This window comes from Rhinichthys klamathensis, unplaced genomic scaffold, assembly GCF_029890125.1.
Source record: "Rhinichthys klamathensis goyatoka isolate OS25496 unplaced genomic scaffold, OSU_Roscu_1.1 h1tg000136l_1, whole genome shotgun sequence".
In the NCBI taxonomy this organism is placed as follows: Eukaryota; Metazoa; Chordata; class Actinopteri; order Cypriniformes; family Leuciscidae; genus Rhinichthys; species Rhinichthys klamathensis.
Window position 1 is genome coordinate 120,732 of NW_026606671.1, and position 18,785 is coordinate 139,516.

At 39.7% G+C, this 18,785-nt stretch overlaps 1 protein-coding gene across 2 annotated transcripts in view; it reads left to right on the top strand.

Annotated features, from left to right (window-relative positions):
* The first annotated feature begins 4,557 nt into the window (after positions 1 to 4,557).
* rxfp1 (relaxin family peptide receptor 1) overlaps positions 4,558 to 18,785 on the top strand; it is a 74,213-nt gene continuing 59,985 nt past the window's right edge. For both annotated transcript variants that reach the window (XR_008807599.1, XM_056257226.1), the window contains exons 1-2: positions 4,558 to 4,817; positions 9,507 to 9,656. Coding sequence is in view for 1 of the 2 variants with exons in the window: in XM_056257226.1 (XP_056113201.1) it covers positions 4,775 to 4,817; positions 9,507 to 9,656 (193 nt within the window). In the remaining variant the exon portion in view is untranslated. The remainder of the gene's footprint in view (positions 4,818 to 9,506; positions 9,657 to 18,785) is intronic.

Here is an 18,785-nt window from a genome sequence, read left to right on the forward strand (position 1 = left end):
CATAACTCACAGTCTGCCTTGCTGTTGTCATCACCCCTTATCTTGAAATGAGCCCAAACCGCCGACATTATACTTTCCTATGCCTCAGTTCACCTCGACAAAGCACTCGCGGCGGCCAGTTTCGTTTTGCAAATATGTACGTGGTATCGGTGCGTGGTATCGGCGAATTTTTATGAGTACGAGTACGAGTATATTAGGACAGTATCGGCCCGATCCCCGATGCCAGTATCGGTATCGGGCCATCCCTGATATATATATATATATATATACACACACACACTGCTTAGAATTAGAAGAGAACACACCCATGCTAAAGTTGACTAAAAAGAGGAATAAAAAAATCTTAATGCCTTAATTAAAAAATTAGGAAAACTCTAACCTTTAGGGACGTGAATAATGTCCCTGAATTCTTTGTGAATGAATAATGTATCGCAAATAATTAAATGTTCTTCTTTAAAATACAGGGTGCATACGTCTGGACACTTCTATCCCCAGAAACTCCTAACAAAAGCTGATGTCTTTATTTTGAAGCTTATTTGATGCTTATTTGATTTGAAAAACTTTATCCAAAACTAGTCAACGAAATTTTGTCTTTTATTTCGTCTGTAACAGTGCGTATCTGTGCGTTCATTCATTCATTTACACACACACACAGAGAGAAACATGATTCACAGTATGCTATTTTTCCGTTTACAGACACGAACGTTATTCTATATCGCGATTAGAACAAAGCACAGCCATAAAACACTTACAGTTCTCAGCTGAATCTGTTGCTCCTCCTCGAAGTGAAAATAAACCAGCACTTCTGTATTAAATGTCCCAGGATTATTCCTCATAGCTGCGCAAGACGAATCTTAATCTGACTAAAAAATATAGTGCGTTTACAGCATTTGCCTGGGGGCGTTTATCTATTTTGCAAATGGCCTCAACACATTATCTTATGAATAGCGCGCTCTGCGAGTGGGTGTGAACAAATTAACGATAATGAGGTGAGACAGGAGAAACTGTACTTCTCTTTAGTTTCAGACAGATTACATTGCAGGAGAATATTTGTTTTAAATGTGAATTGTTTTATTTAAAAGTAGAAATTTAAAGCGTTCTTTAGACGTATGTTTCATGTTTGTGTGATAAGTATTAGCGGAGTTTCCGTTCATTTTCCAGACATGTTTCAGAAAGATTTTTGCGGAGACAGAGTGAGCTGAAAGCTTACCCTGTTTTATTTTATTTATTTAAAAAAAAAACACAAGGTTTTGATGTTAATGTGAGTGTACACAAAAAAAGAAGACCCTCTATAGTTTATAATCATGTATTGATTTTATTTATATGACCATAAATGACGGAGTATTTTAAGTCTATGTTGCTGCTATGTGAAAAAAAAACAGCAAAACGCGCGGGCGCATTCTTGGTCCCCAGAGGGTTAAATCCCGTCTGGCCAGAGCGCTTCTCATATAATAATGTTTACTCAGGTCAGATTAGGCGGAGAGTAGTCGAATTTTATCAACCGTAGCTTCTTTAAAAGGGAGGGGTGAGCAGTGGGCTGAGCCATTAGTGCAACTCGCAACCGAACCGCTAGATGCCGCTAAAATCTACACACTGCACCTTTAAGCTATCAGTAATGAGGTGGTTTTGAAAGAATGTTTTGTGCCTCCACAACACAAAGAACCTAGCATAAAATGTTTCTTCAAAATTATATGGATCTAAAAATAACTTTTACTATAACCTTTAAAGAACCATCTTTTTTGTGAGTACACTAGTCCCCAATGAACAAGCAGCTGTTTGCAAAATGATAAACATAAATGTAAGCAAAAATGATATTTTAAATTCTTGACTGTGAACACAAGAGATATCAGCTGTTATAATGAGAAGGCTGTGTCACTACAGAGTATCTGGGTCATGAGGGAGAGGGAAGTTAAAGAGAGCTCCCTGTAAACTTATTCAGGCTGTTAACTGTAAATTAGCTATTGATTCAGAAATTTTCTCTGCTTGCAGCCCTAGGTGTGTGTAGCAAAACTTTGTGGAAATGGAGCAAGAGATCAGGGTTGCCAGGTCAACACAAAAAAAAACTAGCCCAATGGCCAGTGCCCGCTGGTTGTTCACAACCCCAAATACCTCTAGATAGAACATGGCTCATTTGGATATTTTTTTTTATTTTTTTTTATTTCATATTCATATTAGATTTGTCAAGATTTTACAGACCCATGGAATCCCAAGTTTTATCTTCTCAGTAACTTTCTTTTTCATAGCATTAATTAGCATTATTATATTATGTTCCACATTACTTGAAACCCTGCAGTTTTTCTTTTACGGGAAAGGCTTTCTACTGTGGCGCACATACAGTCCTCTTTAATCACCATGTCTGGCATGAAGATGGGAAAGTTTTCTCACTGAGCTGGTGACCCAGAACTGGGCCTGACTGTGTGAAGGTCAAATTCTGGCTGTTGCACAAGGACAAGCTGCCATAATAGAGAGCCTAAGTCCCTCCCCTTCCGGTCGACCACCATGGAACCTTATTTCGAAAAAATATTGTATGGTAGTCAATGGCAAGAGACAACAAATATTTTGATCTCGTTTGAATTGTGCCCTGAATTACACATATGATGTTTGTCAATTTAAAAGATACATTTTAAAGTCAAGAAAGTTGCAGTTTGATGTAAAACTGTTGAGGTATTAGACTGAAAATACGTAATTACAAAGACTACAAACCCAAAAGGCGCACATTTTCTGTCAATGAATGAAGCTAACTTTACTGAAGCTAACGTCTGTCATTTTTTCTATAGTCTTACGTTATAATCGTAACGTTACGCCGCCGTGCCTGAGTGTTTTGCACCAGACTGCACACATATGAGCAACGGATCTTGATCGTTGTTTCGCTTTCCGGGAGATGTAGTTCATTGAGCGATTTTCACATAAATGTTATACTCTTCTGTTTTATGAAAAACTGCGACTTTCTTGACTTTCATAATTATCTTTTAAATTGACAAACATCAAATGTGTAATTCAGGGCACAGTTCAGACGGAATAAAAAGATAAGTTGTCTCTCGCCATTGACTACCGTCCATAGCCTACATATTATTTCCGAAATAAGGTCCCATGAGCCGGAAGCGGAGGGGAGGGACTTAGGCTCTCTATGTTTCTTCAGACAGGGTGTAATGCCATTCTGCCATTCATGATAGAAAAGTCATGTAGATGTGGGTGAACTGGGCAGTGCTTACAGGGCAGAGACAGTGTGGTGAGTCATGAAGATTGTCCTGCTGAAAGGTAATCTATTCTATAGATATAGATGAGCATTTCTATAGACAGCATTTTGAGAGCGACGAGCACAAATCCTGTCATTTTTACTACAAAAAAAAAACCCTGGCAACTGTGGTTGACAGATTAATTCTGTAAAATACAGTAAAACTGTAAACATTACAATATTTTACCATTTAAAACATATTTTACCATTATTTTTACAGAATTAATCTGTCAACCACAGGTGCCAGTTTTTTGGAGTTTTTTTCAAAATAAGAGGGATCATACAAAATGCATGTTATTTTTAATTTAGTACTGTCCTGAATAAGACATTTTACATAAAATATGTATAGTCCACAAGACAAAAACATTATAAAAATGATTCTGTTCAAAAGTTTACTGTGCCCTTTATTCGTATGAGTGTTGCTACCTGGATGGTCCACGACTGTTGTTGTTTTTTTTAGGTTTTGTGATGGATGTAACATAAAACCCTAATGTACATAAATGATAACAAGAAAGAAAGAAAGAAAGAAAGAAAGAAAGAAAGAAAGAAAGAAAGAAAGAAAGAAAGAAAGAAAGAAAGAAAGAAAGAAAGAAAGAATCCGTCAAAATATGGTGCTGGACATGGATTTCTGAGGATGTCAGTTTATGTTTAAGTTAGCCTAAAAGAGGATTTTTTCTTTTTACTGTACTTCCAAAAAGGTGTAGGCTATTTAACTATATTTGACTGTAAAGTAAGTCACATGAAATATAATGTTAGATCTATTATAATTTGTTACATTTATAGTAAGGAAACTGGGTTTGTTGTGCTTTTTTGCAGTTAAATTATAGGCTATACACTCTAAAAAAAAAGGTTCTTCAGCGGTTCTTCAGGGGTTCTTTGCGGTGGTCATGGTGCTATATAGCACCACTACCATTTAAAGAACCTGTTAAGCCCAATTTGGTTCTTCAGCGGTTCTTCAGTGGTTCTCTGGGGTGGTTAAGGTGCTCTATGGCACCTCTTAAGGTTCTACATAGCACCATTTGACAAAGATAAGTGGTTCCCCTATGATTACAAGCCAATGAACCACTTTTAGTGCTATTTAGCACCATTTTTGTTTAGAGTGTAGGCCTATATATATATATTTTTTTTTTACTGACAACAATGTCTACTTTTAGAAAGATTTTGAACATTGAACATTGAACACAGAACATTTTAGAACACATAGAACGCAGATCTATTAGCATCACCCACTACATTAGTTTTTCAATTTGAAGTAAAGCGATAGTTCATTGCAAAGTCCCTCCCCCAGGTGTCTGTCTGTTCGTTGTGCATGTGCGCGCGCTCTCTGCACTCCGTACTCAGACCGCGCGCGCACAGGAGTGCACTGATCATCTCCCCGGAACAGTCGGACCTGTTCAAATCGTGCAATTCGCATACAACTTTCTTTTTCTTAGTTAGAGGAGGCTGGAAAAAATAAAGTGCACAACTCTCTTTTTTTGTATCAGTCAGGGGAGAGGGGTTTAACTGTTGTCGGATATCACATCGTCAGTCGCCGTTGCCATGCAAGTTCACACCGCCAGCCTCTTGATGTGTGGAGTGTCGGGTGAGTTACTCTGCTTCACCCGGTGTTTTCCTCATTCATTATAATAGAGAATGCAGCATGATGTTTAACACTCAAATCAATTTTACTACAGTTTATCATTTAACGTTCCTTGCTTTCAATTTTAAAAATAGTTTTAAAAAAAATAGTTTTGCCCCTTGTGGAAACTGATGCATTATTCCGTTGCTTTTGGTACATTGCGGTAAATTGATTAATTTGACTTTACTGTTACCCTTTCGGCCACGTGCGAATAACTCCGTGACATTCATTGTAGTTATTTTCTTCGTGCATTAGTTTGAGGTTCTTCTTGGAGCCATAGAGACGTTTTGTACGTTTTTATATTGAAGACATATTGAACAAAACACTAAGGACTTTGTGACATGTAAATCCCTAATAATTACGTGATTAAAAAGACACTTGTTGTTTTGTCAATCTACCCTCCGATACGGGCAATAGCCTAATCAAGTCGCTATTGCTATACCTCCTCAAGCAAAGGCGATTTGCGAGTAACGTTATATATTTAGCGCATGTCTAACTTGACTTGTAATCTAACTTTTGTGTTGTCAAATAATCGTTTAAACGGTGTTGAAACAAATTTTTTTTTGACCTTTATGAAAAAAATGGTAATTTTTAATGCATCCACCAAACCTTTACTTGATGTAGTTATAATTGAATTGGCTTAATTCGCACATGCTTCCCATTATTCAGTTATTAAAATAAGTTTTTGAACGAGGTACGCTATAATATTGCTATGCCTACACTCGTATATTAAAATGCATTATAAGGAACAGGAAATGGCATACGGGTTACTTACTGTACATCTTATTAGGCTGCATGTGACAAAATTCTACAAAAGAATTGTATGCACCTGATGTCCCAAAATTATGTCTAGGTAGGCAGCTTAATGGGTTTTGAAACACACCCCATGATTTCATTTCATGTACACCCTTGTTTGCTCAAATTTTATGCAATTTTTGTGTGTGAGTAGTCTTTGAGTAGGTCAGATGTTGCCTTCATTGAGGGGACCAGCCAACGGTCACAACAAGGAAACCAGCTGAATAAACATACTAAACAATGTTTTAATTAAAATCTAAAAATGCAAAAAAAGTTAAGTTTAAGGGTTGGGGTCAGGGGATAGGAAATATCATGAATTTAGTATAAACAATAGAAGTCAATAGAAAATCTTACTGTGGTAGAAAATAAAATAAAATGTGTTTGTGTATTTAAATACCTATTTGTGATCTATGATTTGTATAATAATTATAACAACAACAACAACAACATGTTTGTCTTGTGTTCTCCAATTTGTATTTATGATGTGAGATTTATCATAAGAATATGGCCCAATAGTGCACAACACAACGAAATTTAAAAAGCAATAAGTTCACAACACAACGAAATTAAGCCACAACACAACGGAAATGAGCCGCCCGCAACACAACAGAAATAAGCTAGCCTGGTTAAAACCAGACCATTCTCAGTTGTAACTGAGTTATGGTCTGGCAAAGCGTCATAGACAAATCATTTCCAGAGGTGCGTCACCAACGGACGTCGCGGATAGACCTAAACCCATCAGAGCGATGAAGGAGATGACGTATGCAGAGCGGCGGAGAAACATCTCCGAGTGTTGTTCTTTGCTCGGTTTTTAACAAAAAGGAAAAGTTCAAATCGCTTAAAACAGACGCGATAGCTGATTCGAACGAGTGATGTTCGACGGCGGCATCCATCTTTGTAATGCAAGTTAGGCTACAAAATCTGCTTCAAAATCCCAGCGCTGTCGTCATCGTGTAAAGCCCGCCCCAACGTTTCTGATTGGTGCCACGATTTCGACGGATTGGAAATGGGCTTGAATGAGCTCTTTGCCAGACTAACTTTCAGAGCAAATCTAAATTTGCCGGAAGTTGTCTGGGTTTTCCCAGGCTAGAAATGAGCCACAACACAACGGAAAATGTACAACACAACGAAATTAAGCCGCAACACAATGGAAATGCTCCCGACAACTAGAGGGCTCTCGGAGCTCTGTAAAGTTATTTTTCCTTGCCATGTCTTAATATATCAATTCCACGATTAGTTTTAACAGTATGTAACCATTGTATATCGACATAAAATATTACTTCAAAATCACCTACATGAATTATAGCTGCGCATTTATACTCGAGAATGCTTTGACACGCTACCACAGCACATGGTCACAAGGGAACATCTGGCAATTCCACCAAGTGGTTAAAACATAATTTATTATAATATAAATTTGATAAATAAAAATAAAAACCATTTGGTGAATTGCAGAATTACAGGAAGGCATTGGCACAATTTCACCTGAAATAAGTCAGTCTGATCACTAGGAACCTACCACAAGCTTTGGGACATAAAAAAAAAACCTTTAGGGGAATTACAGTAAGGTTAGGCCTAATGTTTTTATAAAAACAAATTGTGTACTGTGCATACAGGGAGCCATGGCACAATTTCACCTGATGTAAGTCAGTCTGGTTAATAGGAACTACAACCTTTGAAACATGATAAAAGAAAAACAACTTTTATTATATTACAGAAATTTCCTAAAAAAACTATTGTTTACTGTAAAAATACATGAAGGGAGGTAGCCTATTGGAAAAAAGTCACCAGTAGTAAGTCAGTCTACTATCAATACAATCAAGCTTTGGATTTTGAACATGTCTGTTTTTATTATTATTACATGTCAGTAATTTTAATTAAGACAAATTATACGTTTTAACAACTGAATTGGAAAGGAAAAGGAATTGGCAGTCGTACCCTGGGAGAACATGCGTTGTGATACCGCGTCAAAGCATTCTAAAGTATAAATATGCAACTATAATGCACGTGGGTGATTTTGAATTAATAAATGTCGATATTCTATAGCTACATACGGTTAAAACTAATCGTGGTGTTGATATCATTTTTAGACTGCTGACTCTATAGAACAGTGGCATAGAAAACTAACTGTATCGCGCTGTGAGAGCCCTCTAGTGGTCGGGAGCATTTCCGTTGTGTTGCGGCTTTATTTCGTTGTGTTGTACATTTTCCGTTGTGTTGTGGCTCATTTCCGTTGTGTTTTGGATTCCTTTCGTTGTGTTGTGAACTTATGTTTGCTTTTTAAATTTCGTTGTGTTGTGCACTACTGGGCCACCGTATAAGAAGCACTCAAAAGCAGATAAACTCCATTTCTTGATCCAAGCACAACTCAAAACAGCTGCAACGAAAGTCAAGTCCTCAAAGAAATGTATTCATGGATTTTTACTGCCTAAAAAAGAAAAGTTAAGATAGCACGTTTGTGTGGTTTGCAGATAGAACTGATGTTATGAGAAGCAGTGCATTATGGCAGTATTGATTTATTGGTTTAACTAGAAACCCAACACAGAATATCTCAATGGAAGATTAATGCCGGACAGAAGGGGAGTCACACCACCATATGGAAAGAAGCGTAAATGGATGGAGAAGCATAGTTTACTGTAAAGCTACGTCTTAGTTTTGCTTATCTTGGCGAAAGCCGAGTACGAATCAGCATGAAGTTTTAACATCTACTCTCGTGTAATGGAAATCAAATTCATGATATCAGGCCACTCAAACAAAAAAGGGTTGTACCTTTCAAAACGATGTTATTTGTTGAAAGTATCTTAATTAGGATTTGATTAAGATAATGTTAATTGTTATTATTTATGTTATTTGCAGTAACATTTAGTTTCACACTTACCTCAGCTCTGAAACATTTACAGAGCTCTTCACAATCTTGGATATGCATAGGCATCCATTCATAAGTATAATAGTTATTAATTATTTTTGCAATATTAATGCAATACATTTTGTATTTTAGTGCACAGGAATTACATGCTGTGCAGAATCATCCATTATGCTGAAAGTGTTGTGTATTTTCTATAAACTTTTTAGGTCTTTATCAATAAGATGCTTTGAAGTATATATAAATTCTCTCTGTTGTATAAACTGTGCTGCTTTACTCACATTCAAAACGAAAGAAAGAAAGAAAAAAAAGCTACTGAGTGATAAATAGCCCTGCACGGTCTGCCTCCAAGCTTTTGCTATGGTACAGCAATTCTTCACGTTGACACACATCTACTTCTTCTGTTGGGATGTTTATTCATATATCTTTAGGTTGCTTTGAGAATGACTTTGCAGTAATCTGAGCCACACACAAAGGTTGAAACATTGAGTGAAGAATAAGAATAAAACCTTTCTTAGATTTTTACCAATCATGAGAAAAGTAGCTATGTAGTGCAGAAGCTTTGTGATGTTAATTCTTTAAAGTGGGTATATTTTAATATTGAAGTACCCTACTGTTTGATGTACAGTATATGAATGTATGTGTAATTTAGCTTTTGTTGTAACTTTCTTTAACAATCTTGTCATTGACTGTTTTTATACGGAGGTGACTAGTTGTACTTGTACTAGTTGTCAAAATTGTGTTTAACCTATGAAAACATGTTATATCATGTTAAAGCAGGAAAAGGGGACATTTTAAGTTGACATGTTTGAACATATTTGAAATTAAAATGAGTAATTAATTACTAATAGTTCAAATTCAAATTAGGAATACTTTAATATTTGTAAAAAAGACGTTACGCCTCATAGTGCAAGAAACAGACATATGCAACAGTGTAACCTGAGACTGAATATGCTCAATTTCTCTCTTCCTCTTTGTATTTGTCAACTCTGAAGTGGTGCTGACCATGTTTAATGTATCAGAGGATCCGGCTCACTGCCCGCTTGGCTACTTCCCCTGTGGAAACCTCAGTACCTGTCTTCCTCAGCTACTACACTGCAATGGTGTGGATGACTGTGGAAATCAGGCAGACGAGGAGAATTGTGGTTAGTTCAGATTCCTTACTGTCTCTTGTCATTTACTTTGTGTGCTATTCTTCACCTTTTTTATTTTAATTTTACATTGTACTATAAGCCAGTGGTATTGAGCTTACAACACCAATATTTATGCTACATTGTACAGATTTTTAATACCACACATCGACCATTCTAATTCTGATGTATAGTCTGTGTATGATTGATTTTACAGTGACTCTTCCTGCATGTTAAATGGTTACTGCAGCTGGTGGTTTCTTTCAAAAACACTGATTCATTTAGAAAGATGAGTCATTGAATCATTGCAAGCGAGTCGTTCAAAAATGTTGATTCATTCATGAACGAAACAAGTGAATGAAACGCATTGAGAAAGGGGAAAAAAAAATATTTGTATTAGTATTTCAGCAATAGAGATGAGGTGTGAGGTCTTCCTAGTATATGGGTTGATTTTTTTTATCTTCTATCCTTCTTTTTTGCATCTTGTCTTTGATTCTTGTGCTATTCTGACTATTTCTCCTCCCCTCTCTCTGTTCTTCATTCTATGTCAGGTGCAACCATGTGCCAGTTGAGTTTGCTTTCATTGCTGGATGCTGACTATAATACACAATCAATCAAATTGAAAACAACATTTCTGAAATTTTCATCTGCACAAATTGTCATATTTCATTTATTATCTCATCCATCTCCCTGAATAATGGCAAGCCTATCAGATAAACAATTTGGTTTATCATGGTTTATCAAGCCCTAAAAACTTGTATGAAGTTGTAATTGTCCTCCCACCTTAAAATCAAATAGCATTTCTTGACTTGTTAACAATTACCTGCAGATGATTTATTTTTTACAAGAGAAACCCCACAGTGCTGTTTTTCTTGTGAAGAGACACTGTGCAAATGGGTGGTAATTTCCCATCATTGCTCTGTGATCATTTGCTCCAGCAATGTTACAACATGTTATAATGGCCCTAGATGGCCCTAGATGTTATGTATAGTAGGCAGTTTTGATAATGTCATACTTGTCAGAAACAGAGCATGCCCAGCTGTTTGGCAACTGTCTCACAGCATCTGTCACAGTGACTGTATCAAACTCAATCTTAAGTGTCAACATTTGGCCCCTACAGCAGTGGCACCATGTTTAACCTTGTCTTACTCGCTTTCGCGGCCTTTGCACGATGGAGAACAGGGGGAGATTAAAAGGCCTCACATCGGCACCAGACTGTAAAAGGTCAGGGCGAAGGGAAATGTCACTTTGTATATAATATCTTAAGACATTTACTTAGCCCTGTGTGTTGAGTCGAGCAGAACAGGATAGACAGGAAGTGAGAAGTCCTCTAATGCTTTTCCAAATCCCTGAGATTGGTATTCCGAGCGTTTGAGATTCCACTCCCACCTTTCTTATCACATTCACATTGTCGTAACTGAGTTATCAAAGCTTTTTCAGGGCCAGAAAGGTCACTGACGGATATCTCTGTAAACTGTAGGTATGAATTGTCCAGGCTTAGTACCTTGCGTGCATAGAGATGCTTTCTCCCGCTGTTCTTCGAAAAGTTGGGTATTGATGAAAGGGCAAGTGACCTAAGTGATAAGTTGTACTTGAGCTCTCGAAAGATAAAGAAATAGTCAAGAAAGAGAAAGAGAAGAAATTGTACCTTTTAGATTTTTATAGATAATGCAGTTTTGTATAAACAATTGAATATAAAAGAAAGCGGGATGTGGGCCGACCCGCAGTCAATCTCATTCTGTCTCTCTCTCATCTGCTCTCTCATGAGGATGAAAGACACATTTTGACTGGGTGACGCCACAAAGAAAGCCATTTGTCATTTTTGCCATGAACGCTTTGAACCTCAAGAGCTTTGTCAGATTGTAAAATTCAAGTCCCTCAGGAGGAGTAGAGTATTCATCTGTGGGCTCATATACATTTTGTCATCACTAATGGTGTGTAGCTTTGATTTAGCATCGGATTAATCTTAGAAACTGAAGATAGATTGCTGCACCACAGACAGTCATCCACTATGGCTGTGGTTTAGTCTATTCAAAATAATATTTTGTCTCCACGTCAGCTTTTTTCCTACTTTGTGGATTTTCTTCTTCTAGAAAACTTAATTCCTGTATCTTTTGTGAGTTGTTTCAACAGTGGTTAGTTTTGTTAGCTGAGATTGAGATTGAGACTGGGACTGGCATTTGGAGGTTGGATTCTCTCTCAGTAATCCAGGGAATCTAAAATATCTCTACAGGCTTTCTTCTGATAATGAGTTTTGAAATACCAAATAAACAAAGCATTACATTAACCTTTTCAACCAACAAATTGCTATGTCATCCTACCTGTTTATTAGGCCAGAAGTACCTTCAGCAAGTTATGGTGTATTTTATACTTGTAACGTATTTGCTTATGATTTTAGCAATACTAGTATAATACGATCTCAGAGAACAATTTTAATGCTCAAAGATTTTACTTTCAATCAGCATGAGAAATAATGTAGTTAATGTAGTTCTTAATTGTATATTGTAACAAGGTTCAGTTGTTATGGGAAGGAGGCGGGAACCGGTGAACATTCAACAAGTTTAATAAATAAATAAACAAATACAAAAATGAAAGTATAAGCCAGCAGCCCCTTACGGATGACTGCTGTCACATATCACAAAATAAAACACAACATAAATTCAGGCCTGTTCCTCTCTCGATCTCCAGTGTCGTCGCTCCTCCTTTTATTCTTCCGCTCCTCCGTGAGAGATACGAGACCGGTGCGTCGTGCCGGTGTCGCTCATCAGTAATCACGCCACCGGCCTCGCGCCGCTCTCTCACAGCCCTCGGCCTCGTCCTGCTCGCCACATATATGTTTAATTTAAGTATCAGCTTTGTCTCAGACACTTGGCAGTCCAAATGATGCTAAAGGTTTAAACCTATACAGCGAGTTTAAATTGTGCAGCTCAGGTAATTTGGTCTTGGAAAGATTTGATGATAAATGTTTGAGCTCATATTGAAATTCCTGACTTTTCATTTCAGATTGCGAAATCTGAGCACAGTTTGAGACATTGCTGAGAGGCTTTTTCCCAGAAGAGCTTTCTTATTACAAGAAACAAATTGATATATTAAAGAGATGTGCTGTATGATTTTTCCCCCCACCACAAGTATTAGCCATCTCAGAATTTGATTAATGCTCTTCTAGTTTAAAAGAACAGCCTATCAACAAGGTCATGATGCACAGTTGGATATGTGACTCGAGGCAACTGCTGAAAATGCAGTAATCTCTGATGGATTGGTTAAAAGATTCAAAAAACATTATAATTAATTCTCATATGCTGAACATGTCATTTTGGTTCTGTTTTAGGAAGACACGAGAAGTAAATCCCATCAATTTTGTTTGCATGGCTTAAAATGCAGACTGCAATGTTAATGTGACACACTGTGTATTGATTCAATGTCCATTCATCACAGAGTCATTAATTATAACTTATTTACAATTCCATTATCGAAATGTGTTACTAAAGGATTTTTCAGCAAAGGGTCCATTAAATAAAACTAGTAAAACAAGGTTGGCGGTTTCAAATTTGCCTTTGCACTGTCAGGTTTGAGGAAGGGATGATGCGAGGACTCCTGAGACAGAGGAGTTGATGGGGTTTATTAATTAATTCAATAATAATAATAATAAAACAAAAACTACCCTGTGGGGGAAAACAGAACCAGCAGCTAGACTTGGCAGGAAGCAGGTAAACACCAGTGATGGCAATTTCAAAACACTGCTTCATGAAGCTTCGAAGCCTTTACAAATCGTTTGTTCCAAATCAATGGTTCGGAGCGTGTATCAAACTGCCAGAGTCACGTGATTTCAGTAAACGAGGCTTCATTACGTCATAACTGTTTCGAAACGTTTCGGAACACTTCGGAATTTCAATGGTTCACTGCTGGGGGCGATGATCTCTGTCAACCCATGAATCATGATGATTCACTGAGAACCATTGAACAAGTGTCTGTGGGTTTTACCTGATCTCTGATCAGTTTTATACATCTGTAGACTATTTAATTAGACATTAGTATAATTAAAATGAATAATGGTAGTTAATAGTCTTATTGGCCTATTTAGCTGAGCCATTCATAGAACTAACAAAACAAACCCTGACAATTGATAAAAGAACATATAAATTTGATAATCTTGTTAGATGATTAGATAATTACATTTGAAAGATTTTACTTTCAATAAAACATTTGCAATAAATTTGTAAAAGGGGTTTTTGTGCATGTTTGCCCCGGGTTTTTGTTGCATTTTGTTACACACTGTTCTGACCACTAGGGGTCACCATGGAGACAGGTGTCTGATTGTTTCGAAGCCTTGACACAATACGGCACATTTACTTCAACTGTTTCAGTGTTTCACAAAGCCTCGATCTGAACACCACTAGTAAACACGACATACATGAGACGCCGATCTGGCACAGGACTGAGCACACAGGGAGAATGAACATTGAAGGAAATCAGGAGGGTAACAAGGGAGAGCAGGTGGAGCAAATATACCAATACTCATGTAACAAGAAGGGCATGTTAAGACAATAGACAGTAGAGCACATGGCACATAGAAACAAACATGTCAAGCCATGTGCTCACACCAAACAAAAACAAGAGCACATGGCCAGGGAACACAGTCACAAGCCATGTACTCAAACAAGACACCAACACACAGTCAATGAGAGCACTCAACGGCACATGACAACATTAAAGCACACGGCCAATGAAAAACACAAGCCATGTGCTACAAAGCACAAGACAAAAAGAAAGCACACGGCCGATATAACACGAACCGTGTGCTACACAGAACACAACAACACACATGGATAGAAGAGTCTATCTATCTATATCATTTTGAAGTATGTGTCTTGTTACATATAAATGTCTTATATCTTCATGCAGTATGCATGTTTTGGATATTCATAATCCAACATGGATAAAAAATACATCACAGAAATTATATAATTAGGTTATGCAAATACAGTGCTTAAACATTTACAAAACTAAACATTATTATTTAGATGTGCTTGAGTATCTTAGCCTGGCATGTCAGACCTACATCAGTGTGTTAGGTCTGGGAACTCACCATTGACAGGGCTCAATACGAGGGGCGGGATAAACGGTTGTCTTTCAAATTTTTCGCAATAGGATAGCGCTACAACCAACCAGAGCAACGAAGGTGGTGATGTAGTCAGAGCGATCTCACACATCTTCACACAGAACACATCTTCCTTTTTTAAAAATGACTCAAGTGCCGTTCTTTGTTCATGTTTCAAAGAAAAGCTCAACTTTAAATCATCCAGAGTCGCGGCCAAAGCCGAATCGAAAGACAGCTGTTCGCCAGCAGCAGCAGCCATTCTTTGTTTTCAAGTAGCAGTGAACCGTCGCATCTCTGTCGTCATTATGTTAAGCCCGCCCGCCGACTCTATACACGATGTGATTGGCCTGACTAGAGTTTGGTTTTTCCAGTTCGAAAGTCAACGGAGAGTTGCTAGACTACACTGGCTGCAAAATAATTTTTGCAGCTGCTAGGGGGAGTCTAGATTTCTAGGCTATGAGTATCTAGTACTTCATATAGAGGAGTAGGTGAATAGTGCAATATACTTCAAAATAGATCCTCTTAAAGAAACAATCGGAAAGCTACAAAAAAAGATGTCTCACTCACGTACTCTTGAAAAAGTTTGTTGAAGTAGCATAATTATACATTTTGCAAGTATTTGAAGGGCTGGTATAATGCCCTTTTCATAAGATGTATATTAAGTCTTTGATGTCGCCAGAGTGTGTATGTGAAGTTTTAGCTCAAAATACCCCACAGATATTTTGATATAGCATATTAAAATTGTCACTTTTTGAGGGTGAGCAAAAACACACCATTTTTGTGTCTGTCCCTTTAAATGCAAATGAGCTGCTGCTCCCGGCAAAAAGGGCAGAGTTTCAACAGCTTGTCCTTTTACCTCACACAGACATCCACTGAAAATTTCAAAAACTTTTAGCCTTTTATGACTTTTAGACTTTTAGACTCAAGAAGAAGTGTAGAGTGCAACAGGACATTTCTGAATGGTTAGTTGATGAATTTAGGTAGCTTCTGTGTAGTTTCCTTTCAGTCGCTCACGTTCGACGTAGTCAACGTGTCGACTGAATGGGATCACGCTTAGGGAGCCAATGCACATTGGCGTACGAGATTTGCATCTCACACTCTGTCCCGGATGCATATACGCACGGGTATAAATATGGAAGTGGATGCACGCACCAGTTGTTTTTTGCTTCGGAGCCAATCAGTCTTCATGTCGATGTCTCTGAAGAGTGACAGAGTTGTAATAAAGAGTTATATTACAACGAGCGAATGTGTCGGCGCTTCTTCAGGAAATCTCTCCCGGTGCTGGTGGTTCTACAGTGCGAGTGCAGCGGTGGTCGCGAGCCTTCTGAGCTCTCAACTGCTGTTTAAACAGCATCACATTTCTGGGTTTGTGTTTGTTTGTCTGAAAAGCCGGTTGATGGCGAGGAAAGTGAGTGCTTAACTGGTACAGGCTGCACCATCCCTGTCAGTGTTGCCGCAATCATTCCCCTGTGTGCTCCGGCACTGGTGAGAGTTTTTAGTTCCTGAAAGAACAACATGGGTGCTTTTGCATCTTTTTCATGATGTCATTCCACCCGTGCTTTTCTGGATGCGGTCGTTCCCTGTCCCCCTCTGACGGTCACAATTGTTGCATCACTTGTTTGGGCTTACAGCACGCTGCAGCAGCTTTTGTGGATGGCTCATGTTCCCATTGCGGGAATATGACTGTCTCGGTGTTGAGATCAAGACTCGCCTTCGTCCGCGAAGGTGGAGTCCCCATTACCATGCCCCACCCTTGGGTGCTGTGTGGGATGGGTGATCGGAGGATGGTGATGGAATACCCGCCTGGTAACCATTCCCTGTGGGCTCCTCACTCCTCTATCACACTGCAGCTGGTGAAGTCCCCCGTTGAGCGTGCTGGTCCCTCTGTAATGGACCGACCAGCCGTTTCATTCGGGGCCCCTCCAGAGGACAGGATGCCTCCTGGGGCATATGGCAGCCGCAATAACGCCGTTCGGCTTGCTCCATATGAGACCGCTTCAGCACTGGCTTCATGGCCGAGTCCCGAGGTGGGCGTGGCAGAGCGGCACGCTCCGTGTGACAATCACCCGGCTTGCCGCCAAACCCTCAGCCCGTGGTCAGACCCTTCGTTTCTCAAGGCCGGAGTGCTCCTAGAACAAGTGTCCAGGCATGCTGTGGTCACCACAGATGCCTCCAACACCGGCTGGGGGCCCACGTACAACTGGCATGCAGTAGCGGGGATCTGGACGGGCCCTCAACTGCATTGGCACATCAATTGCCCCGAGTTGTTTGCAGTACACCTTGCTTTGAGAAGCCGCTGCTTGGCAAGCATGTATTGGTCCGTTTGGACAACACTGCGACCGTTGCGTACATCAACCATCAAGGTGGTCTACGCTTCCGTTGCATGTCGCAACTCGCCCGCCACCTCCTCCTATGGAGTCAGAAGCATCTGAGGTCGCTTCGTGCCACTTATATTCCCGGCCTGCTTAATCGTGCCGCCAACGAGCTCTCACGACAGATTGTAGCCCAGGGAGAGTGGAGACTCCATCCCCAGGCGGTCCAGCTGATCTGGGACCACTTCGGGGCCGCACAGATAGATCTGTTTGTCTCTCCGGACTCGTCCCATTGCCAGCTGTTTACTCCCTGACCGAGGGGACCCTCTGCACGAATGCGCTGGCAAACAGCTAGCCCCTGGGCTTCCAGACACTGTGCAAAGTCAGGGAGGAAGAGGAGCAGGTTTTTTAACTGAGTTAAAAGTCCTGTCTTTAAAAACAGTTCTCCTGCTTGCTTTGGCCTCCATCAAGAGGGTAGGGTACCTGCACGCATCATGCCTGGAATTCTCAGGGCCGGAGTTCCCCTAGAACAAGCGTCCAGGCATGCTGTGGTCACCACAGATGCCTCCAACATCGGCTGGGGGGCCACGTACAACTGGCATGCAGTAGCAGGGATCTGGACGGGCCCTCAACTGCATTGGCACATCAATTGCCCCGAGTTGTTTGCAGTACACCTTGCTTTGAGAAGCCGCTGCTTGGCAAGCATGTATTGGTCCGTTTGGACAACACTGCGACCGTTGCGTACATCAACCATCAAGGTTGTCTACGCTTCCGTTGCATGTCGCAACTCGCCCGCCACCTCCTCCTATGGAGTCAGAAGCATCTGAGGTCGCTTCTTGCCACTTATATTCCCGGCCTGCTTAATCGTGCCGCCAACGAGCTCTCACGACAGATTGTAGCCCAGGGAGAGTGGAGACTCCATCCCCAGGCGGTCCAGCTGATCTGGGACCACTTCGGGGCCGCACAGATAGATCTGTTTGCCTCTCCGGACTCGTCCCATTGCCAGCTGTTTACTCCCTGACCGAGGGGACCCTCTGCACGAATGCGCTGGCAAACAGCTAGCCCCGGGGCTTCCAGACACTGTCCAAAGTCAGGGAGGAAGAGGAGCAGGTTTTTTAACTGAGTTAAAAGTCCTGTCTTTAAAAACAGTTCTCCTGCTTGCTTTGGCCTCCATCAAGAGGGTAGGGTACCTGCACGCATCATGCCTGGAATTCTGACCGGCTAATTCTCACGTTATCCTGAGACCCCGGCCTGGATATGTGCCCAAGGTTCCTACCACTCCCTTTTGGGACCAGGTGTAGAACCTGCAAGTTCTCGCATGAGACTTCACCGCTAATTTCAGGCCAGACTCACACCTGCTGCTCTCTCGTTGTACAGATATATGTTATCTAAAATTAGTGAATGTAGTAATTTAGCATTTAATGAATTAATGATGACTTCAGCGATAGAATCATAAAGTCTTACAATAGTAAGACCTGGAACCATGGAAATCATTTCATGTTCATAAACGCTCAGTGTTTTTGGCTCTACAAGTGGCTGACCCTATCATCCAGAGCTTTGTTTATGAATTTTAGATATTTTGAATGAAATATGTATCAAATACTGCATCTTAGATGTAAAGGAGGGCCGTTTTGTTTATATCAAGATGAAAGTGTTTAATAAACATGAAAAGATCTGAGAGATTAATGGGTGGTAATGATGATGATTGTTTTTTTTTACCTAAACAGCTTTTTT